This window comes from Ascaphus truei, chromosome 2, assembly GCF_040206685.1.
Source record: "Ascaphus truei isolate aAscTru1 chromosome 2, aAscTru1.hap1, whole genome shotgun sequence".
Lineage (NCBI taxonomy): Eukaryota > Metazoa > Chordata > Amphibia > Anura > Ascaphidae > Ascaphus > Ascaphus truei.
Window position 1 is genome coordinate 72,309,779 of NC_134484.1, and position 24,715 is coordinate 72,334,493.

The 24,715-nt window shown below is 41.5% G+C and overlaps 1 protein-coding gene across 1 annotated transcript; it reads left to right on the forward strand.

Annotated features, from left to right (window-relative positions):
- Nucleotides 1–8,185: 8,185 nt before the first annotated feature.
- Nucleotides 8,186–24,113, forward strand: GEM (GTP binding protein overexpressed in skeletal muscle). Its single transcript, XM_075582714.1, has 5 exons — nt 8,186–8,363; nt 9,725–10,059; nt 14,756–14,832; nt 20,322–20,526; nt 21,285–24,113. The coding sequence occupies exons 2-5, from the start codon at nt 9,738–9,740 to the stop codon at nt 21,560–21,562; spliced, it is 882 nt and encodes a 293-aa protein (XP_075438829.1). The 5' UTR covers nt 8,186–8,363; nt 9,725–9,737; the 3' UTR covers nt 21,563–24,113.
- Nucleotides 24,114–24,715: the final 602 nt, after the last annotated feature.

The following is a 24,715-nucleotide window of genomic DNA, read 5'->3' on the forward strand; positions in this document are numbered from 1 at the left end:
AAGGCAATAATAATATTCATGAGAAAAACAAATGGGGTGCTCCACCCAGTGACACTCCATTCATAGAATAATGAGTAAGTAAGAACTCCAATGTTGGATATAAGGAGTGGGTATACGTATGTAATGACCTGTGAGTCACTATGGGAAATATAGCATCCAAGTACTCAACTATTAAAGTCAAAAATAATGTCTCTTACCCACTCCTGTGTATTCCAAAGCAGGTAGTTGTGGCGTGCCAGCCATGAAGGTAGATCCGAGAACAACAACAAACAGCAGCAAATGGCGCACAGCCAGGGAGCCAGGTGGATTAAAAATAAATGTCCTTTATTTCAGTACATGACTGGTAACAAAAATACCCCCCATGGGGACAAAAGCGCACCTCCTACGCGTTATACGCATTAGTATTAAAAATGTATATTAAAAAAGCTTAGGTAATGAAGGGGTTAAACATCAATAGCCTGTTTCTTGGAGCAAAGGGGGTGGGTGAAGGGGGTAGTTCTCCCAGGGTGGGTGGTTAGGCCTGCCTGGACGGTTGCGAGAGGAGTTAACCCCTTCACTACCGTAGCAGCGGTAACCACTATGGTAGTGAAGGGGTTAACCAGTCCCGCTGCCCCCCCGGTAGACCTAAACACCCACCCTTGGGGCTACTACCCCCTTCACCCAATACCTATACCCCTATACCCCCAAGAAACAGTAATAAACACAACAACCCTAATAGCCACCACCTCTACCCCAAACAAACCTCCATAACACATACATTAATGGGCAAAATAACTATTATCCAGATATGGATAATAGCTCAATTGCACATTATAAAATTAAATAAACCGTTCTACTTACCCCTGCCATCATGAAGGGCATCCTCATCAGCATACTGCAGGTCCATGTCCTCCGATGCCAAGAATACAAGACAATATACAATCTAATGGCCTCTAACCCCTTAATCACCATAGCGGTTAATAACCGCTATAGTAATTAAGGGGTTAACCGACCCTCCCCCGCTACCCACTCAGGAGGCCTAATCACCCACCCCGGACCCAGTATACCCAGTATACCCATCCTCTACCCATTGATTGGTATAGTAGTGTAACGGGTATTCCCCCCCCCCAATCGCAGATCTGATGTGGGTGCAAGGAACATACGGTGTTACCATAGGTGTGGTGCATTACCTGTTGGCTCGCAGGAGGGCTGAGCTTCCGCCACGGGGAACCTGGGGCAATTATACTAGGGGTAACCACTTACTCAATTCAGCGCCTCCACCTGCGATGGCTCCCACCAGAGGGGGAGTGGTTCCTCGCAGGACAATACAATAATCACATACACGGGAATATATATATTAACGAGTGACTTTACTAACAAGCAATATAACATATCACGCAATACCTTTATATAACCTGTGTCCCTCTCTAGAGGAGACACCTACGGCGTCGCGCAGGACGCTTCCCCAACACCAGGTGATCCCACCCAGTGTCCCGAGAATCCCACCCAATGTCCCGCACTCTTGGAGAGAACGTGGGTGACTGCGCAGTCACAGTTACACTAAGGGGCCCGTTGGTGCACTTATGACTGTATGGTACCTGCCGAACACTCCGGTACTCGGATCAGCAACTGGCTTCGCAAAGGGTCAGACGTGTGATGAATCCGTCTGATCCTCCAACCGAACTCCTTTGTACGCAGACCGCCAGGGCGGTCTCCCTCTGGAATCGTCTCTGTGGACCCCAACGTGAGTCCGAACCGCTTTACAGGAACCGCAGCGTCCGCTGAGTCCCTAACTAACACTTGGTACTAACGTGACAGGAACCCTAACCTAGGGCCTGTCCCTGTGGTACCGCAACCTGTAGTGGCTTTGGGAACTCCTATGGGCCTGCAGGGGTTATGGCCTGTCCCACTCCCCTAACTACCCAAGTCCCTTCAGCCTCACTAAATGCTTGCAGCCAACGTGCTGCGCAACAAGGTGCCTGCCTGTCAGACCTCACAGCACTAACAGCTATGACTCTGACAAGGCAGCACTCTATACTAGGGGCAGCGTCCCTATCTTGGGCCTCCCTCAGCACTTACCCACTAAACTAGTGGGGAGTTGGGGCCTACCTGGGGTGTGGGTACCTATGTGGGGCAGGAGCTGCACTCGCTCCCCACACCCTTCCTTCCCTCACAGCTCCCTGACTCCAACTCTCTGTAACCTTTCTTTCCCAGCTCCCACTAATGTAAGTGGCAGGGTCCCTAACCTGAGGGCTGTCCCTGGCAACACTCACCTTACTGGGGAGCTGAGCTATCTCGGGCCCTGGGGGTGCTGGCCTAGTACAGGGAGTCCCTGACTCCTGTACCCTACCTCCTTCCCTGGGCTGCTCCGGTCTCTGACTGCCCAACGTGCTGCAACTGACAAAAACCCTGTCTGCACACAACATTGTTGCAACTCTGCAGCATGAGAATCTGCCAGCTCTATTGGCTTCAATGCTGCCTGTGACAAAGGTGAAAGTGCAGTCCCCTGAGGCTGCTGGGAATTGTAGTCCTTGGCACAGCTCTTTCCTATGGGGACCACGTGCACGATCTTTACTGCGCATGTGCGAAGCTCGCGCCAAAACCAAGAGGGCGGTGCCCGCCGGGAGAAGTCGCCGTCCCCTTCCCCCACTGCCACAGGGGTAAGGCAGGGGGCAAAGGAAAATCAGGGGAACCGGGGGTGACCCCCTTACAGTAGTATATAATACCCATATAATATGGGCATGATAAGCCACTATAGCACACAATGGGTAAGCTAATAAAAATAATTAAGGCCAAAATACACAATAATCGAAGAAATACACAAGCACCTAAACACACAAACAATAAAGGAATTAAAAAGCCTAATAGTACACATGAATAAAAATTATCTATAACCAAAACAGCAAAACAATCAAAACTATGTTATTTCAAAACATAAGATTTAAATTAAATAAACACCTATCCAACCAATTAAATAAATAAAACCACCAGCCAACAAATCAATAAAAGAAATAAAACCAGTAGCCAACAAATCAATAAAATAAATAAAATCAGTAGCCAACAAATCAATCACAAACATAAAAATAAATAAATACATTGAAAAACCTGCAAAAAGACATTTACATACATTCAATATTTTACTTATCTTTATAAGTCTTCACCCTCTTGACGCGTATCTGGAACCTATCGTACCGCGACGTCATCTACCCTGAAAACCAGCATCGCGTAAAAAAAAATCTTCTTCTTTTATCTTCTATCACCATCTTCTATCTTCATCTGTAATTCTTTTCTTCTTTTCATTAATGTTCTTTCTTCATCTGTCAATCCAAAGTGCCCCATGATAAATCCAAGCGGATGTTGCCACGTCGACTTCTTCTACTAAAATGAGACGCACAGGCCTTATATACTGTAGGGCCTGCAACGTCACATATTAGGGTCAGATGGTACAGCTCCAATCCGATTGAATGCTGTATCATGTGCCCGCCTCCTTTTTTTTTTTTTTTTTTGAAGGATGTGATATCATATCCAAGGAAGGTTTGTCACATCCTTAAAACCACATGGCTATATCACATGGTATTACAGCCAATGGGATTGAAGACAATCTCATTGGTTTGCTGTACTATATGATGGGTTACATTAGTTCAAAAGGATGTGACATCATCCCTTAAAGCTATGTGGTTTTAAGGATGTGACGAACCTCCCTTGGAGATGACATCACATCCTTAAAAAAAAAAAGGAGGCGGGCACATGATACACGTCCAATTGGATTGGAGCTGTGTCATCTGACCCAAAAATGTGATGTCACAGGCCCTATATCTCATTTTAGCGGAAGAAGTTGACGTGGCAACATCTGTTTGGATTTACCGTGGAGAAATTTGGATTGACAGATGAAGATAGAAGATAGAAAAAAGAAGAAAATAATGACATGAAGATAGAAGAAAGAATATTTTTGCTACCTGTTCCTGATCTTCATGGTGGATGGCGTTGGATTGCCGGTGATGACGTCATGCAGATTTGCAGAGATTCGGAGGGTGAAGACTTCTAAAGGTAAGAGAAATATTGAATGTATTCCACAGTACTTACAATTATCACTTGCTAAAAATATACAAACCACTTCAGAACCTTCTCTGATAACTCTATTGCATGTCATTTATAAAAAAATATTTGGATTTTTATCTAGAACCGCTTGTTTCTCAATTACCTTCCTTTTTTAAAAATTCCACTGTTCTTTCACAAGTATTTGAATCTGTTCAATGGAAGACTTTCTATGGGCTGTCTTCTCCTGATGTTCTGTCCCTATATACAGTAGCCTGGGTCCCCTTGGTCCCCCGTTTGTCCCCTACCTCTGGCTGCAGCTGCGTCTGTCAGCGGAGGCTGGGGGGAGCGTGGGGAGAGTAGCAGTTGTGGCCCATGGAAGCAGGGAGGTTGCGGCAGGTGACCAGGTCAGCGGAGCCTACCGGAAGCTTCCCTTGCAGGGCGCCCCCATCCTGCAGAGACATATTGATACATTTTGCTCGCTAGGAGCACATTAGTCGGAGCTGGGACAAGAAGAGGTTAGGTTGTGTGTGCAGGGCGTCTGTGACCCCTGCACTAGGCCAGAGACCCCCTTAGGTCCCAGCTAGGCCCGACTAGCTGTGTTACTGAGTACATTGTCCTGTGACGGGTTATCCAACACTGTTAGGATCCTGCGCAGGTGGAGGAGCTGTCACCAGACAGATCAGGTACACCCCAGGCTCCCAGCAGCGGAGGCTCAGAACTCCTGTGAGCCACAGTGAACGCATCACACACACAGTAGATGCCATATCTCCCCGGGGGTGAAGGAAAGTGTGCTACACCTATATACCCAATAATCCCATGGCTGTTCAGCATTGTTTTTAAATCAGAGCAATCTTTTAACCTTACTCCAGATTCAGAAGCAATTCATCATAGAGGAGATTTTATTTATTTTGCAACATAATTATTTTTTATTCCCTTCCAAATCTTTTTTACAGGTGATTGGCACGGCTATGGGCACCACTTCTGCCCTAGATTTGCCAACGTATTTATGGAGTATTGGGAATACTGTCACATTTGGAATATTGGTGTATCTCTCTCTGTCCCCCACTTCTCTCTCTCCCCCATCTCTTTTCTTTTCTCCCCATCCGCCTCCCCTTATTTCTCTCTACCACCTCCCCATCTCTCTCCCACATTCCTACCTGTCTCTTCCACCTCCCCACCTCTCTCCCTCCCCCATCTCTTTCTCTCCACCTCTCTCCTTCCCCTAACACACAACCACCTATCGCTATCTCACTCTCGCTGTCTCTCTCACACACACCTCTCTCTTACGCCTCTATCTCTCATTCCCACACCTCCACCTGACTCTCCCCCACACATAATAACCACCCTAATACAACATCATAACCGCCCAAAACAACACAATAACCCCGCACAATACAACACTATCACAGGAGACCAGGATCCTTTCACAGGATCAAGCACCAGACAGAACACAGAGATCAAATAAACGGGTGTCTATTCCGGCTGGAGTCAACAGATGCAGCACAAAGTCCCAACAGAGCTATAGTCACACAACCCCACGCAATACAAAGGGAATCCCAATCGCTTAGGTGTCCGGTGCCACAGAAATTGCTTTTCCGGAGCACCTTCCACTTCTGTATCAAGCCTACAGGATATCGATAGTACTGGATGCAAGTTGGAGCAAGGCAAGTTAAAATCTCCCTCTCAGTGTACAAGCAGCTTCGACTGTGGGTATCTCTGGCATGTCCTCAAGAACACCATTTAGTCTATCTGCACGCCAGCCCATGAGAGAACTCTGGTACACAGATCAGTCGCTGCTTTTCTAGGTTCCCGCTCTCCATAGGAAATGATGGAGCTCGGGGCAGCGACCAATCCCGGCATAAATGCTGGAAAGGCTGCCAATCAAAGCTTGAGGGCTTGGCTCTGTTGGCCAATCTGGACTGGGGGTGTGGTGGGGAGGCCGAGGCAAGGAATTACAAACTGACCAATAAGAGCAGCGCCTATCTCACCCTGCTCTCAGTGCCGGCTCGCTATCTTCAGAGGAGAAAGACGCCTCTCTGTCTGGGAAGACATTGGCTCCGCTCTTTGCACCAACGTCTCCCAGATAGGAGGGCTACCCGTCCTGGGACATCCATTAGATGGTTGGGGCCCGAGACCGGGCTTAACCTTCAATATGCTTGTCTCCAGGCCTCTACTGTCACAACCACAATAACCCCCCCAATAAAGCACACACACTCCTTGGCAAGAGGCCTCCAGTGTTGCGCCGATCCAGAGTTTGGACCCGACTTCTCCCGCAGTTGTCGGGCTTACACCAGAGGCTGGGCCACAGAAGTGGAGAGAGGTCTGCTGCAGGTGGGGGGGAGGTAGTGGGGGGGTGAGCTATGCCCCGGCTGGCAACAGAGGCCCTGCAGCTGGCCGACCATACCTTTGACCGGGAACAACTTCCTGTGCCGTCCGGTCCTCCCACAGCCACCGGGCCCGGACAGTTGTCCTGGCTCTCCACCTCTGTAGATGGCCCTGCAAGTAACCATAACAAACAAATGGTTGGACAACAGGCCATATGGTCAACTATTAAGGATTAAAAAAAACCTGTATAGATGACAATATTTTTGGCAACAGTTAACTATTGTATAAAAAATGGTTTCATTGAGAGGGATATAATCCACAAGCTTACTCATGCTGCATATAAAGTGTGCCAAGTTGATAAATTATTATTGCTGGAATATAGACAACAACGTATTGCTGGGAATGCAAACAAAGATAATTCTATTCAAACACTGCTGTTCGTTACATAGTTTAATAGTGCACATTTAAAATTCTAAATACTCTGAACACATATGAACATTTAAAAAAATGAACCCCATTTGTAATACTGTATTGTCGGATAAACCATGGGTTGTATTTAGAAAAGCAAAAAAATCTTATTGATGTTATAGCCGCTAGATTCGTATGGTCAATAAAGGATAATATTGATATGACAAAAATGACTTTTTGTTTTAGTAATGGCAAAGGGTGTAATTACTTGAACGTTTCTAAATAATGTATTTCATTTTCTACAGTGAATAAATATGATAAAAAGAATGTCATCAATTGTAATAGTCAATATATAGTGTACATGGCTCAATGCCCTTGTGGGTAAACATATATTGGTAGAAAACATATGATAGTAACTACTATTTATTGTAATACTGTATGTTCAAAGCTGCTAGGGCTATTGTTCTGAAATTACTCCCTTAAAAGTTATTTACTACAAGTATCTATGGAGGTTTTGGAATCTTTTCTCTACTAAACTTTTGCAGAAGAAGCCAATTCTTGGTTGAATGGTCTTTGTCACTTGTACTGTACTGTACTTCATCTGCAATGGTTCTTGCTTAATTCATTTGAGAGGTCAAAACTGTAACGGTTCTACAGAAGAAAGATTATACTGTAGAAACAGAATGGTTACCAGACACCTGGAAAAGCTGTGGGCAGTTCCTTTACATTTTGTGGTACAATTGTCTAGTCTTGAACAAAACTTGTAAAAAAAAAAAAAACCATTTCAAAGGCACATTTAGAGCTACATTTTTTTATTTAAAAATGTCAACAGATGTATTTATTATCTAAGATGAAAAGGGTTGCAACTGCAATATCACTGCAAGAGAAATGATGGTCCCTTCTTGTGCAGAGTTAAAACTAGTAAAGTGTGTACTTTGGCCTGTTGACAATATAGAAGAAAACAGTGCCTTTTGATTACTCCCAGCCAACGAAACACAACTTTACTTCAGTTTTTAACCACTAAATACGTCTCTTCGGCTGCAATGTTTGTATGTATTGACATTGCAAACGAACTACTTTTGCAATACTCATGTGGCCTATCAATTATTTTACAGCTGAAATTTCCTGTTTATTATGAAACATTTGTGGCTCTTATTTACAATCGAGTCTTCATAATAATTCCCAGGGCACACTGCAGTATTGCTTAAAGATGCCCAGTGAGTTAAGTTTTCCGTCGTCCTGTTTTCCAATTTGGAAAAAAAAAAAAGGTTACTGGATTAGTTTACTGGAAAAAGATCAACTGTAATGATTGTGGTTAAGTGATTTTGTTAGTGTAACTGTACTCAATGCTCTGCTCCTCAGCATGGCCACTTTCCCTCAGTTGGGGGCTGGCCTGAGCAGTGGAAAAGGCAGATGACATCACGGAAAAGCCCTGTCTCTGATCAGTTGTGCTTAATATAAACCAGGAAAGCTGAGAAAGAATTAGAGAAAGGCAGCGCAGAATAAAGCTAGGACTTAATCCAACAATATCACTCTGTGTGAAATCAATACAAGCGACAGAAAGTTACCCTGACTTGGGGGGACGCCGCTTTCTTGCAGAGCGAACTCTAAACGTAAGTTTTTTTCAGCTTGAAACTATAGTTTATATACATATATATTTTGAGAATAAGTCAATAAAAAAAAAAAACTAATTTGGGTTAAGTTCAAGCTAAACTGGGATAAGAGAATGCAAAATGTAATAGACATGCTTGCCTAATAATTATCAAGCAACAGCAAGGAAAATACATATAGTTTAACACTACAGTGTTTGCAGTAGAATACAAACCTGATTGGCGTTAATGAGAAGATGTAATCATGCATCCAAGATGTAAAGATGCATATTGGGCTGCAACGGTATGATGGTGATTCCTCTGTTAGAAGTGGATGTCAAAAGGATATACATGTAATTTACTTGAAATAAAACAAAAGGGATTTACTTTGTCTCATGCATTAGTTTTACTTTTACAATAGCTTTGAAGGCAAGATCAATTATTATATTAAAAGGTTTCATTAATGTTTAACGATGCAATTTATTCCTAGCAAAATGTAAGTGATGCTGATCTAACTGTGCCCAACGTGGAATGTATTTAGAGTATTATTAAGCTATTGTGCATGTAAATCATTGCTCAAATGACTCAGTTGTGTGTATTTCATACCTGCAAATTGATTTTTATAGGGTTTTTGATGATTAGCTTCCATGGCAAGAGTCCACCTGAAATGTCACGGACTAAAGCCCTATTAACTTGTTGCTGTTATAGTAAATGAGCAGTGCTGTAACTTTACTAAACATGGTAGCAGTATTATATGATGCAGAATGCTCGCATGTTAATCATCGAAGGGGATAAGTAGGAATCCCAGATGCAACTACAAGCCATGTTTAGGCAATCAGGGATAACCTGCCTAACTGCATTGATTTGTTGATACAAACACTGTGAATTGATGAGATTTTAATTTTCCACATGCGTACTCTTTAGGGATAATACTAAGAAGCTAAGGAGGATGCCTTATTAATCATCCACAATATTTACCCTTTTGTGTGATTTCCTCCCAGATTGTTTTGCATGGTTTTGATGATGATAGCCTGATGTTCCCCCAAAGTGTAATAATGCAAAAAGCCTTAGGCATAAAAGCTGATACAGAATTCCCAGCAGATAAGGTTAACTATACAAACAAACAAAAATAAAATACAACACATAACAGTCTAGTAATAATTTTAGGGGACACATTTAGATTTTTATGGTGTTTCCTTAATTTAAGAACATGGTAAGATTGTTTATATATTGTGGTGACCATTTGAATCACTTGTTCATGTCCAAAATTACATGGAGATGTTTTTAGTTGGTGCAAACAGTCCCTTATTTTCCTGCCATATTGGTTCAGATACGCTATATTATTGTAGCTGTACTAACATTGTGTTTATGTCCTTTCACTATAGGGGGATCCTCACAATGACTTTGAATGTGACAATGCGTCGCAGTAGCACTGCAGTGCAAGCACACCAGCGCTGGAGCATCCCTGCGGATGGAAGGCACCTTCATGTACAGAAGAACTCACATACACAGCTCACTCGAAAGTACACAATAAACCCAGAAGAATACTACCGACGTAGCTGGTCTTCAGATTCTTCAGACTCGGTCATTTCCACCGAGTCTGGGAATACTTATTACCGCGTTGTTTTGATTGGGGAGCATGGAGTTGGAAAGTCTACTCTAGCTAATATATTTGCAGGAGTGCCTGATACTTTGGACAGTGACTGCGACATGCTAGGAGGTAAGTTCCTGTATATTGACCCAGATCCGTAAAAGGGTGCTAGTCCTTTGAATGGGAGTAAAGGCGTTCTATAACTTAGCACCCTTTTGTGGATCTGGACTTTTGTTTCTACATTATTGTTCAACTGGAGTTCCCCACATCCAATTTTATGTACATATCTCTGTATTAAAGGCATGAAAATAAATCCATGTTCAGCGCTACAATATTTCATTCACCAATATTGAGTTTTGCATTTTGCGGCACAGGGCAATTATTTTTCACAAAGCAAGCCAGCAGCAACTCCTACATTTCTACTCAAAGTGTGCTCACTACACACAACTAAGAGTTTCTACACTATTGGGCTACAGATTTAAATATCAGGACACACTTAAATGATCAATATATCGTTTTATTTTTTAAATATAAGTATTCAACATCACACATATAACTAGATTTACTAAAGGGTGAAATTACTGCATTGAAATTTGACGTTAAAAAAAATGGGATTGCGGCTATAATCTTAAGACTTTCCTTCGTATTCCCTAACAATGATTGATTCATTAAATGGGATGCGATAATTATTCTCATTTGCATACATAAAGATACTGTACATAGTAAGACAAGCAATAACATAGAAATCAGCATTAATATTTCGTTTCACCTTGATAAAGAGGACACAGCTCGAAACGCGTAAGTGCATTTTTAACTTACTAGCTATCACTAAACTTATTTTTATGGGAGTTACCCCTTGATCGTTGTTTTTACAATTTTGCTGGTTGTGCTCCGTTTTTTCCTCTAGAAGACTTCTTGGGGGAGATATTAACATTTTCTGTCATATGGTTATGTAATAAGATTTCTTACAAAACACTATGGCAGACAACTATTGACTCCTTTCATGTCAAAGACTAATAATGCATTGCAAATGATTTCCTTCAAGTACCAAAGGGGTTAATATACAGCAAACATTCTACAACTAAAATTGATATGTGTAAGTACAGTATTTAGCCTCAAGTAGGTCAGGTGGCAAGGTAGTCATAGACGGACCACGAAGGCTGGCCGCTTCAGCTTCTAATGGGTTAATTAACAACATTGTTAATATTATTTTTTATCATCTATCCTAGGCTGACTAGTCTTACCTTACCTATGTTTTATGGTGGTCATTATAGACAGAGACAAGACCGGGGTAGGTGATAAAAATTGGCGCCATTTTGTGTTGATACCCTATTTTGTGTTGGTACCCCCATTTTGTGTTGGTACCCCCATTTTGTGTTGGTATTCCCATTTTGTGTTGTTACCCCCATTTTGTGTTGGTACCCCCATTTTGTGTTGGTATTCCCATTTTGTGTTGGTACCCCCATTTTGTTTTGGTACCCCATTTTGCAAGGCATCAGAGTTCAGTGAATAGCATGTGAATAAGTAGTTAGCCATTAATTCCTCATTTGCATGCTCTTTTGCATGCACCGCTCTTTAAAACAATGCTGACATATTGTCGCATTAAAAATACCCTTATTGCCTCTTTAATACTTGCAATATGGCTCTAATAAATCTAACAATCAATACAATTGGTGGTAAATACCGACAATGCCAATTGTTTAGGTTATCGAATTTTCCTGAATCTGCCCTCTCTCCATAGTTGTTGATATTGAGAAAGGACATTCCAGTTTAAATCTTTTCTTTAATGCTATACATTGTAATTATTTTGACCCAGAAGAAAGCAGTCAAAAAAACAAATACTTTGTAACGTTTGCTAATTGTCGACAAAAAACAAATCCTCACTCTCTCTCGACCAGTTACGTTCCTGGCCAAGTAAAAGATACAATGGTTAAGAAAAGGAGGCAGACATCTGCAGATGGACGCACCACAGGCATCTCTGATGTCAATAGGGTTAACAGTTTTTTGGCACTGTAAACAAATATTTTCCATTACTAAGCATAGCTGGAGCTTGTTCAGAATCAGGAGTAGGAGGCTGTGAAAAAGGATGATGTTTTATTCCACATGGTGGGATCATTTTTACATGCAGAAAATATCTGCTTTAATTATATCAATGTTTCCCAAACTGGGGTCCGACATACCTGGGGGGGGGGGGGAGGGGGACAGGGGACCTGCAAGGGGGGCCCAGAGTGACATGACTGACACAGCTACAGTAGATACAGAAAGTGGCAAAGAAAAAGGATTACATTGATTGTCAGAAGACTAAAAGAGGGGGTCAGCAGTGACAGATACAAATAATTGCAGGGTTTCTTAATGCATCACCCAAAACATGCATGTCCCCCTATGTGGAATCCTTATATTTTTATGGGGTGCCAACCACCAAATCCTGGACATCTTATTTTTGTACACGGAAAACAAAATGAGAGCAAGGCACGGGAAAAGCAAATGATTTTTATGTGAACCAGTTAAAAAGATTGGTAATGACTGACTTATATGATATACAGTACTGTATTGCTGTTTTTGTGCCTGATCACAGTATGAGTGCATACCAAAAGGGGAATACTCTGTTTTAATGCTGCCGGGATGTTTTAAGTCAGAGCTCACAACACACCAACAAAATCTACCCTTCTGGGACCTGGAACTGTCCCATCAGAGGAAGTTGAGCTGCCCTTTACACTTCTATTTTTCACTATTGGTGTTATATTGTGTGTATATAAGTTGTATTCCTAACAACATTATTGGTTCATCTGGGAGCGCCCAGTCCATTCCCCACTCCTTTCCTTCCCCTTCCCTCACATCCCTATATTTTTGCACTCACAATTGTAAGTCTGATGATTTTGACATATGCTTTGAAAAATAGGCAACTATTTCCCTATTACATCTAAAGTAAGAGCAGGTTGTAAATACAAAATATTGATGTAATTATATCAATAATCTTCTCATTGGTATAAATGACAAAGATTTAGGGCTTTATCCTTAATAGCGTATATATGCAAAAGTGGCTGTTCGAGCTGATTTCGGACGACAATCTCCATAGACTTCAGTGGGAATTTCTGTACATTAAATGGCCTAAACAACTGCTATATATATACAGTTGTGTGAAAAAGAAAGTACACCCTCGTTGAATTCTATGGTTTTACATATCAGGACATAATAACATTCATCTGTTCCTTAGCAGGTCTAAGAATTAGGTAAATACAACCTCAGATGAACAACAACACATGACATATTACACCGTGTCATGATTTATATAACAAAAATAAAGCCAAAATAGAGAAGCTATGTGTGAAAAACTAGGTACACCCTTACTGCTTCCATAGGAATTAAGATGCTAAGTAGCAGACAGGTGCTGATAATCAAATGCCCTTGATTAATTGATCATCAGCAAGTGTGACCACCTCTATAAAAGCCGAAATTTTAGCAGTTTGCTGGTTTGGAGCATTCAGGTGTATGTTAACACAATCCCAAGGAGGAAAGACATAAGCAATAATCTTAGAGAAGCAATTGTTGCTGCCCATCAATCTGGGATGGGTTATAAGGCCATTTCCAAACAATTTAAAGTCCATCATTCTACACTGAGAAAGATTATTCAAAAGTGGAAAACATTCAAGACAGTTGCCAATCTTCCCAGGAGTGGACGTCCCAGCAAATTCACCCCAAGGTCAGACCGTGCAATGCTCCGAGAAATTGCAAAAAAAAAAACAAGAGTTACATCTCAGACTCTTCAGGCCTCAGTTAGCATGTTAAATGTTAAAGTTAATGACATTGCAATTAGAAAAAAACTGAACAAGTATGGTTTGTTTGGAAGGGTTGCCATGAGAAATCCTCTTCTCTCTAAAAAGAACTTGGCAGCATGGCTTAGGTTTGCAAAGTTGCATCTGAACAAACGACAAGACTTCTGGAACAATGTCCTTTGGACAGACGAGACCAAAGTGGAGAAGTTTGGCCATAATGCACAGCGCCATGTTTGGCGAAAACCAAACACAGCATATCAGCACAAACACCTCATACCAACTGTCACGCACGGTGGTGGAGGGGTGATGATTTGGGCTTGTTTTGCAGCCACAGGACCTGGGAACCTTGCAGTCGTTGAGTTGACCATGAACTCCTCTATATATCAAAGTATTCTAGAGTCAAATGTGAGGCCATCTGTCCAACAGCTAAAACTTGTCCGAAATTGGGTCATGCAACAGGACAATGATCCCAAGCACACCAGCAAATCTACAACAGAATGGCTTAAAAAGAAAAGAATCAAGGTGTTGCAATGGCCCAGTCAAAGTCCAGACCTCAACCAGATTGAAATGCTGTGGCGGGACCTTAAGAGAGCTGTGCATAAACAAATGCCAACAAACCTCAATGAACTGAAGCAACGTTGTAAAGAACTTTGGGGTACAAAATTCCTCCACAACGATGTGAGAGACTGATAAAGTCATATTGAAAACAATTACTTCAAGTTATTGCTGCTAAAGGTGGTTCTACAAGATATTGAATCATAATGTATACTTAGTTTTTCACACATGCCTTCTCCATTTTGGCTTTATTTTTGTTAAATAAATCCTGACACGGTGTAATATGTGATGTGTTGGTGTTAATCTGAGGTTGTATTTACCTAATTTTAAGACCTGCTAAGGAACAGCTTGTTATTATGTCCTGATATGTAAAACATAGAATTCAAAGTGGGTGTACTTTCTTTTTCACACAACTGTTTATATGATATATATGCGCCTTGGAATCATATGCACAGATTTTCTATATTAATCATGTACATATTTTTTTGTTTTTAAAGAAAACACTTATGAAAGAACCTTGATGGTAGACGAAGAAAGTGCAACGTTAATACTTATCGACATGTGGCAGAATAAGGTATTGCTTTTTATGTTATATATAAATTTAATTTGAACTTTTCTTGCGATGAGTGTGGGAAGCAGAACTTGCTTTGGATCCTGTTAACGATCATACATTTTAAGATACAATCTCCATGCTCTACAAACAGCTTGGTCTTGATGAAGCATTTTTCAAAAGTCAAATAAGAAAGACATAACAACATAGAATGGTCCAGTGTCCCTCACGGAATTGGGTTCTGGGTTCCCCTCGAAAAAATGAGTGGAGTATTATCATTATCTTTTATTTGTATGGTGCCAACATATTCCACAGTGTAGAACAATATGGGAGGGAAGAGAATAACATTGGATGATAAAAGAGTATATATATGTTAAGACAAACCTGAGACAATAAGGGTCCCTGCCCCAAGGTAAAATTCACAAGGGAAAACAATAAATTATTTCCTAGTTCCAGAAGAAGACAACTCTCCCTGGACCAATGTAGATGTCCAATATATTCTTAAGTTTACCCAAATGTAAGTTTAAAAATATATATATTTGTCTCTATGTAAATGTTGTTGTAAAGAAGCCTCTCTCTATATATTTAATTTAGCAACAAAAAAAAAAGACTACTGCAAGACCATGGTGGTTTCACTGGTTGTATTTGTACATACTTTATCAATCATACAGTTGCTCCCCGTACCTGTCTTATTTTCAAAGTGAACCGTGCAAGTTTGGGAAGGCTTAGCTTGTGAGTGAGAATTTTCACCACTTCAATTAATGTGGTGGCTCTTCTCTTCATCTCAGTTTGTTCTACCTCTATGATGTCCTTTTATAGTATGGTGCCCAAAACTGGACTCCTTTTTGAACGGGGTCTAACATGGGATCTAATTATGGGTAAAATTACATTCTGCTACCTTCCATCTATAATGGATGTTTGTATCACAGCAAACTTTCATGCCATGCAATGCTACCTCTGTTATCTAGAATCAGTCCTAAATCAATCGTTAGTCCCAAGGTAGATTGATCATTTTTGGAACCCAAGCAAACCTTTCATTTGTCTTCCTGTGTTCCCAGTTTATATAAATCCTTCTCCAAAGAAATTGCAGCCTACTTTAATTTGACCACACATCTTACAGTAATCAGAAAAGGTAGAGACATTGTTCTCTATTTAAAATGTTCTAATATTTTTGTTAATTTTGTGTAATTTTTGTAAAAGCAAAAAACTGTGCAGGTTAATGTTAATGAAAAAAGGTGTGCCACATTTCACATTTCAGTTTTGTTTAGATGTTGTATTCTGTACATTGCACATGTGACCTTGCATAGTGGTCCTGTCCTGTGACCTTGCATATTGGTCCTGTCCTGTGACCTTGAACATTGGTCCTGTACTGTGACCTTGCACATTGGTTCTGTGACCTCGCACATCAATGAGCAATTTATCAGAGTTCACAAACCTTTGTGAATGTTCTGCACACCTCTACTCTATGTCCATTATTAAGCCACACATGGACAAAGTTTCATCACAATCCTAATATGCTCCTTTAATGACCAGTAACTGCTGCTTATACTTTGACCATTTCTCTATTCAGATGTACATATTTCCTGACATGCCAATTTCCTATATTTTGTGCAACAAACTTACAGATCCTAGTGCTTATGTCACCAAACGCAGTAAAAAAAAATACTGTACTGTGTTTGCTGATACAGTATAAGCATTTGGATCTGGCAACATGTAGTGTAACTCAGGGATATTATAACTACAATGATTAATATATATTATTGGAAATATGTTGATAAAGTTACATCCTCTATAGCGTCGGTCCAAACTCAGCTATTACTGGAGCCAGAATAATGTGGGTTTCCAGATGTGTCATTAATTAAACCAATGTACTTTCAGAGTGATTTGGAAATAGTAACTCATTAATATGCATAATGTGAAAAAGAAAAAATGTGAACAAGCGCTAAAGACTAAAACACCAGTGTGACAAGTACAATATATATATATATATAAAGGCTGCCTAGTAATACTGTCAGTACTAACAGAAAAAGTGAAAACAAAGAAAAACCTGGCACCAAAAGTTCATTGGATAATCCTGTACTCCTCAGGGGATCAGCACACTTGCTTGACAGGCCATGTAGGGGAAAAACACAAACAGACACAGATCATAGTGCAACACTGTAGGGTTAAAACAGGTCTACATTAATACACACACTGCTCATATAACAGAGACTCCTAGTGACTATAAAAACTATTTATTAAATAAAAAGAATTATGCCATAAAATGGTATGGACAAATGAGAACACCGCTGGTCATCCAGATGGGAAAAATCAGAGCCCTACTTACAAGCAGCAAGGCAAATACAGGCAATGCAACAAAGAGTCCTCCGGGTGCTGCTGATGTCTTTGCAGAGATGTGATTCCTGCTGCACTGCGACTCTCGTGCTGACTCTCCCTCCAGGGGTTAACAGGAACAGTGGCAGTGTCGGAGGCCCGCTTGTGGGGCTCACAGCTCTACTCCACGTGAGGCTGCTCTCCTCACTTCCTCCTCCGGTTACACAGGCTGTCTCAGAGAGTGCCCGTGCCCTTAAAGGGACAGTACAAGCGTCCTGTATGCCAAGAATTAACGGCTGCAATGGGGCTCAAATGTGACCAAGTGTCCCAAAAAGTCCAATACCAAGCTCAAAGTGACTGTTTCACCTGCACTATGATCTGTGTCTGTTTGTGTTTTTTCCCCTACATGGCCTGTCAAGCAAGTGTGCTGATCCCCTGAGGAGTACAGGATTATCCAATGAACTTTTGGCGCCAGGTTTTTCTTTGTTTTCATTAATATGCATAGCAATTCAAAGTAACGATTAATATGAAACATTCAGTAGTTTATACACATATCATGTTGCATGTACATGCAGCTACAATTACTGTTACCACCTACTAGGCTTGAAATCCTGGATTAAATTAACTTGGCTACATTCATATTCTAAAGAAAAAATACCCTAAGCTATTTTGATACAGTAACAAAGGAATAGAACATCATGGAATGGCAGACTACTCTCGATGAGCTACTGTAGACTATGAGTTTATCTTCACAAATAAAATGAAGTAAAGTTATTTATTAAAGTGAATGGGGTTCAAATGGTGACGTTACCTGAAACAGGAATGGACGTTATGTTCCTTGAGTTAACATGGTACCCACAAAGCTAATTACATGCAAAAACTAAATCTGAAATACATCTCATTTGCATAGCCTTAAAGTCACAGTATTGTAGCATACGGTATTGTTGCATTATCCTCCAATAATGTGATGTTAAGTATGTATTACCGTAATTACGATCCAGACCCTGAAATAGGTCATTAGCCAAGTCGAAAAGAGATGAAAGGAGAGAGAAATAACACCGGGAAATAATACTATGTTAGTTAAATCATACCTAAAGGTTGTGTTACACCAGGCCTGCACAACTCGTAAAGTGAGAAGGGCCGAACTGCTCCAAGAAAAAAAAAATTGGGCCACATGGGTAAAATCATAATCATCATCATCAACATCATCATCATCATCTCTCCACCAACACCTCTCATCATCCTCATATATCTCCCCCAGCACCATTCATCATCATCCTCATATCTCCCCCAGAACCCCTCACTATCAACCTTTGTGATACTCTTCATCTATCTCTCATACCCCATCTGTCCCCCTCACCCAAACACATAATACTCCCCCTCCACATCAAACACACAATACCCCCCCTGCACCTCACATCTTCTCCCCCCTGCACCTCACATCCCTCTCCCCCCCTGTACCTCACATCCCTCTCCCTCCTGCACCTCACATCCCTCTCCCCCCTTGCACCTCAAATCACCCCCCATGCACCTCAAATCACCCCCCATGTACCTGAAATCACTCTCCCCCCTGCACCTCACATCACTCTCCCCCCCTGCACCTCACATCACTCTCCCCCCCCCTGCACCTCACATCACTCTCCCCGCCCCCTGCACCTCACATCACTCTCCCCCTGCACCTAACATCACTCTCCCCCTCCTGCACCTCACAAGGAAAACAGAGTCGGGTCGCACGGGTAAAACAGCCCCCACAGCCCATATCAGCAGCCCCACAGCCCATTTCAGCAGCCCCCCACAGCCCATTTCAGAAGGCCCCCCATGTCAGCAGCCTCCCCCCATGTCAGCAGCCCGCCCCATGTCAGCAGCCCCCCCATGTCAGCAGCCCCCCCATGTCAGCAGCCCCCCCAAGTCAGCAGCCCCCCCAAGTCAGCATCACCCCCAAGTCAGCATCCCCCCAAGTTATTTCAGCATCCCCCCAAGTCATTTCAGCAGCCCCCCAGCCCATTCCATGTCAGCAGCCCCCCCCCAAGTCAGCACCCCCCCAAGTCAGCATCCCATATCAGCAGCCCCCCCCCCAAGTCAGCATCCCATGTCAGCAACCCCCCCCCCAAGTCAGCATCCCCCCCAAGTCATTTTAGCAGCCCCCCCAGCCCATTTCATTTCAGCAGCCCCCCAGCCCATTCCATGTCAGCAGCCCCCCCCCCAAGTCAGCAGCCCCCCCCCAAGTCAGCAGCCCCTCCCCCCCCCAAGTCAGCATCCCATGTCAGCAGCCCCCCCCCCAGTCTGCATCCCATGTCAGCAGCCCCCCCACAAGTCAGCATCCCATGTCAGCAGCCCCCCCCAGTCTGCATCCCATTTCAGCAGCCCCCCCACAAGTCAGCATCCCATGTCAGCAGCCCCCACCCAAGTCAGCATCCCCCCCCAAGTCATTTCAGCAGCTCCCCGCATGAATGAATGACCCCCCTCCCCCCATGCCTACCAGATGATGTTGGCGGCGGCGGCAACTAAAACTAATGTTTGTTGGTGGCAGGGGGAAGCGTGGGGGAAGCGCGCTCTAGCAGCAGACCCAGAAGTTCCGGTTCGCGCTACACTGCTGGAGCGCGTCCCCCTGCTGGAGCAGGGAAGGAGGGTTAAGGGGATTAGGGGAAAATGCGCGCATTCACAGGTTGTTGGAGCGCGCTCCTACTAGAGGTCCGTTCTACACAGCATGCGGCCACGCGAGCCTTCTTTTTTTTACCAGGGAAGGGGGGTGAAGGGAGGGTTTGAAGGGGGGCCGTTGAGGGCCGTATGTTGTGCAGGCCTGTGTAACACACATCTAAACCCTATAAAAGCACATTTCAGCATCTGGATGTGTGCTACACCAAGTTTATGTATGACCTAACTAACGTACGTTAAGTCCCTGCCTAAACCATAATGGACTTTAGAGAATATATGATGTTATAATAACACCACGCTAAGTGACTCAACAATAAATGATGATGGCAATATTAATAAAGTAATTAGTAAAAGGATCAATAACACTATGAATTACAAATCATATAAGGAGCATTTAAAGAACTGCACATGTTTTCACTAGAGAGAAACCAACATGAAACTAGACACCTTACTGTATATGTTCTGATTTTGGGAATTTGTTAACAATGTATTTTTTCATTAATTTTACTGATTCAACTGACAACCATGGTTATTGTTTTTATCAGTGTCAAGAAAACTGGATCCATGACCACTGCATGCAAGTAGGAGATGCTTACTTGATAGTTTACTCCATCACTGACAGAGCAAGTTTTGTGAAAGCCTCTGAGCTCCGCATACAGCTCCGCAGGGCCCGACAGACAGAAGACATTCCTATCATACTCGTGGGCAATAAAAGTGACCTGGTCCGGTGCCGAGAAGTCTCTGTAGCAGGTAAGTGGTCTCTAAACATAAAGACAAATCAGTTGTCAAATAAAAATGATGACGTCAACGATGACAGAAGTCCAGAGCAAACCTGCAATCTTTTAAGGCGCCTAATCTTTTGCCCCTATATTTATTCTTCACTTGTATTTTGGTAACATCCTTAAACCTGCACTTCTTGTTTAGGGAAATGACACCTCCTCTGTTTCGGTCCAGTTCATATTTGTAATCATGAGTCACCAGTGATGTGCACTCTTAGTACAGCCCCAATTTTTATGCACAACGTAGGACTAAGAAAGGGGAACCAGTTACTATGGCCTGACCCCTATATCTCTTTGTTGCTGTGAACACACCTCATAAATCGTATTGCTTTAGTTAAACCGTAGGAGCCTATCAATGCTTTCATATGGTACATTTAATGCCAGTTTTATAGCAACCCATTAAACAGATGGTTTGGTGTTTATAATATAATAAATAAGTGGGGATTTATATATTTATTTTGCCCTAGTCTTTTTAAATAGATTCTTAACGGATACTGTAAATCTGGTGACCTTAAAGCAAAACTGTATGATTTGGCTTTTTTTCAGTTAAGTGTGTGTGTGTGTGTGTGTGTGTATGTATATAAAATATGTATGTATATGTGTATATATATATATACACATTTTTCACCAAGGTGTAATGCATCCCACTTCCCTACATAGTTTTTTGTGGATACTGAAGTGCTTCAACATTACCAGTCTGACCTATCTGTCCTTTCCATGCAATTTCAGAGGGCAGAGCTTGCGCTGTGGTGTTTGACTGCAAATTCATCGAGACATCTGCAGCCGTCCAACACAACGTGAAGGAACTATTCGAAGGGATTGTGCGGCAGGTGCGGTTAAGGAGAGACAGCAAGGAAAAGAATGAAAAGAGGATGGCTTTTCAGAAGAGGAGGGAAAGCATCCCAAAGAAAGCCAGGAGATTCTGGGGCAAAATAGTAGCCAAGAAAAACAAGAATATGGCTTTGAAGCTGAAGTCTAAGTCTTGCCATGACCTTTCTGTACTATAGGTCTTACGGACTCCACAATACCCACAATGATGTTCCCTTGATGGAGATCATTTGACTATTTTATGAACAAAAAGCAATCTATATTAGATTGGACAATGCCACAATTTACTTGTGTATTCCACAACTGTGACGACATTTTCTGACTCACCATTGCAATTAATTAGAAGAACATGAAGTCTATTGGTTGTTGATATTTAGGTGTCGAAATCAGGTCTACTGGTCTTATGCACTAGGATGCTTGATCTTTTCTATGTTGTTATATTTTCTTTTTTTTTACTTTTTTGGGTAAGAAATAGTTGGATGATGAATAAGTCTTAACCCGGAATTAGACTATTGCGCTTCTCTTACTTGTATGGACTCAATTTAGCTCACAACTGATATATTCTATGTCCATAAATGATGGACCTACTGTATAATTGATTTCCCTTTCCTATCTAGAGGAATAATTCAAGAACAGCTTTGCTGGAATTCACAGATTAACTTTTTTTAATATTGCTTTATATGTAGAATCAGCAATTATTATTAAAAGCCGTACTCGTGTTGGTAAGCAGATTTTGAATTGGCTGTATAAAGCAATATTTAGTATTACTATTCACTCCTAGATCAGTACAGCTTTTATGTCAAAACAGATTAAAATATAGCGCCATATTTATTTAGCCACGCTTTGCCATCAGACACCTTCCGGAAAACACCTTTCTGCAGATTCAAGTGAATGGGTAGTAAGATTCCTTACAGAACTAGAAGGCGACATGGCTTAGCACCACTTATTGTTAATAATAGCATTAGGATAGCTATGTAAATAACTCTCTGCCTTTATTAACCTAGTGAAGTAATTAAAGTACAAGACCAGAGGCCATGTTGCTTTTAGATTATATTTTATTTGTAAAATGTCTAAATCCCCCCAGCAATGTGACTGATATCCAACTCATGCAGGAGCCATTGTGTTTTTAAAGTGGTGTGAAACCGGTTTGACTTTTAGATGAATAAGCACACGCGGTTTAGTGTTGGCTTCCTGACCTCGCATGTTTACAGGCAATCATCCGACATAGAGGGAAAAAAAGAAATTACTTTCACATCTGCATTTTCATATTTTAAAGGAAACTAAAACACTAGAACATTGGACGAATACACTTTAAAAATAACATTTCCCCCAAACTTGGGCACTCTGGGGAAATTAGAGACTGACTATATAATATGGTCCATATCTATTAAGCTGACTTCTGCCATAAGACACCTTCCAGCGCGGAAAGACACCGTACAGCCTATTGAATGGGTTGTAAGGTGTCAGAAGGTACCTTATGGCAGAAACCGGCTTTGTAAATACAGCCTTATGTCCTTTTCAAACACCATTGAAACCTCTTTTTTAGTATTGCACTTTTTTTTTATTACAAGTGGTTGCAGAGTTGCATTAGAAACAGTGACCAAACCAGTACGGCCATCCAGATGAGGGACACTTTGTTATACTGTATTTTCCCAAAGGGGAAGCAGCTTTGTAGGTTGTGGAAGTGCATAGTTATACTCAGTACAATTATAATCTGAGACTTGTTCAATTAAGAAGGTTGTAAATACATTTCCCTCATCTATGAACCGTTACTTTAACATGCATTATCATGGATGCTACATACAGAATCTTAATCTTTAGCATCTGTGCCTGCTCACAGATTTACTTAGCATTTTGATTCTGCCAACCTTTTTAAGCTGTATAAAGTACTGAGATTTTTAAATAAACAACCCTGTTAGTCAGAGGGACCAACATTGCATTGACCTCCCAGCTTTTGAAGGGGATGACACCAATTTTTGTTTGGATACTGTTTAAACTTTTCCTTGGGCCACTACAATAAAATGAAGCATATGACGTAAAGGAAAATGTATTCTAGTTGCAAATTGGTATAAACAGAATGTACTATGAAGAGTTTTTTCTTCAAGAACATCCACCATTCTATTTATCAACATTGATAACTGTGGAGTAGTTTTCTCAAGTGCCTTACAAATGTGTGTTTAGTGCAAGAGAGAGAAACCGCTGTGTGGGTGCGAAACGCATTGGACGGTTTTTTTTGTGCCTCCTTTTAATGGCTGATCAATAAACTTATATTTTTTACTTGAATCCTCGGCACTCTAGTCCTAAAATTTCTTGCAGTGAGTTGTCATATTCAACTCTACTCTCTTATACCAACATACAGTAGGACAAATGAGCAATGTTATGATTTTATGCACTGATGTTTGAAATTGTACTCCGCTTCTTGTGATCTTGGACAAAACACATATTCCTATGGCTCAAGCAAACACTAGATTGTAATCTCTGTGGTACAGTAAATTATTGTTTGCCCGTGTGTTTGACACAATAATTAGAGTGGAAAATGCTAGTTGTTTTGACCTGGAATTCGTTGCTTTAAAATACGTTGCAGGCTCCTCCAGTAGTAAAAATTCCTTACAATAAAATTGGTACAGTAACATCTTTATGGTAATAAGCGCTCAGAGTAATATTTTATTTTATTCATAACAACAGACAAGATGATGTTACAGAGCTGTTACCAGTTATGATTTGTTAAAACAAGGCCTTTTCAAATTCTCCTTTGGACTGTTACTGTGACAAAATATTGACTAAATGAGGTCTATTTATCAAGGCAATTTGGAGAAAACGAGAAAGAAAAAGCATTTTCGCCTCATACCTCTTGGTGTCCACGTGCTGTGCTGGGATTTTATGACATTTGTGTGTGCAGTTTGGGGATGGCTATGAGTCAGAGAGGCGTAGCATGATGTACACGCTACAATAGGATGTACCAAATTGCACTTCTCTTTGCCTCCCTCTTTTCCCCTTTATATTTCCCTCCCAACATCAGCCAGTTTTGAGGTTGGATAAACCTCATTGGATAACAATCTGCAGCAAAGCAACACGTTTGTAACATATCACACAGCTACTGTAGCAAGCAGAAAATGGTGCCGTGTGTTAAAGCAAATTGTTCTGTGCATTGATACATGGAATTTGACACCAATGTAACCTACAGTATGCAAAAAAACAAAAACAAAACAATGGCCCGTTTTTAGTTCAGTACGTAGCGTTACCCAAGGAGACACCTTGCATGACAGAAGACAGTTCATAGACTAATCAATTTAATGGGCCATTAAGGGCCACATTTACTAAGTGGTGTTACT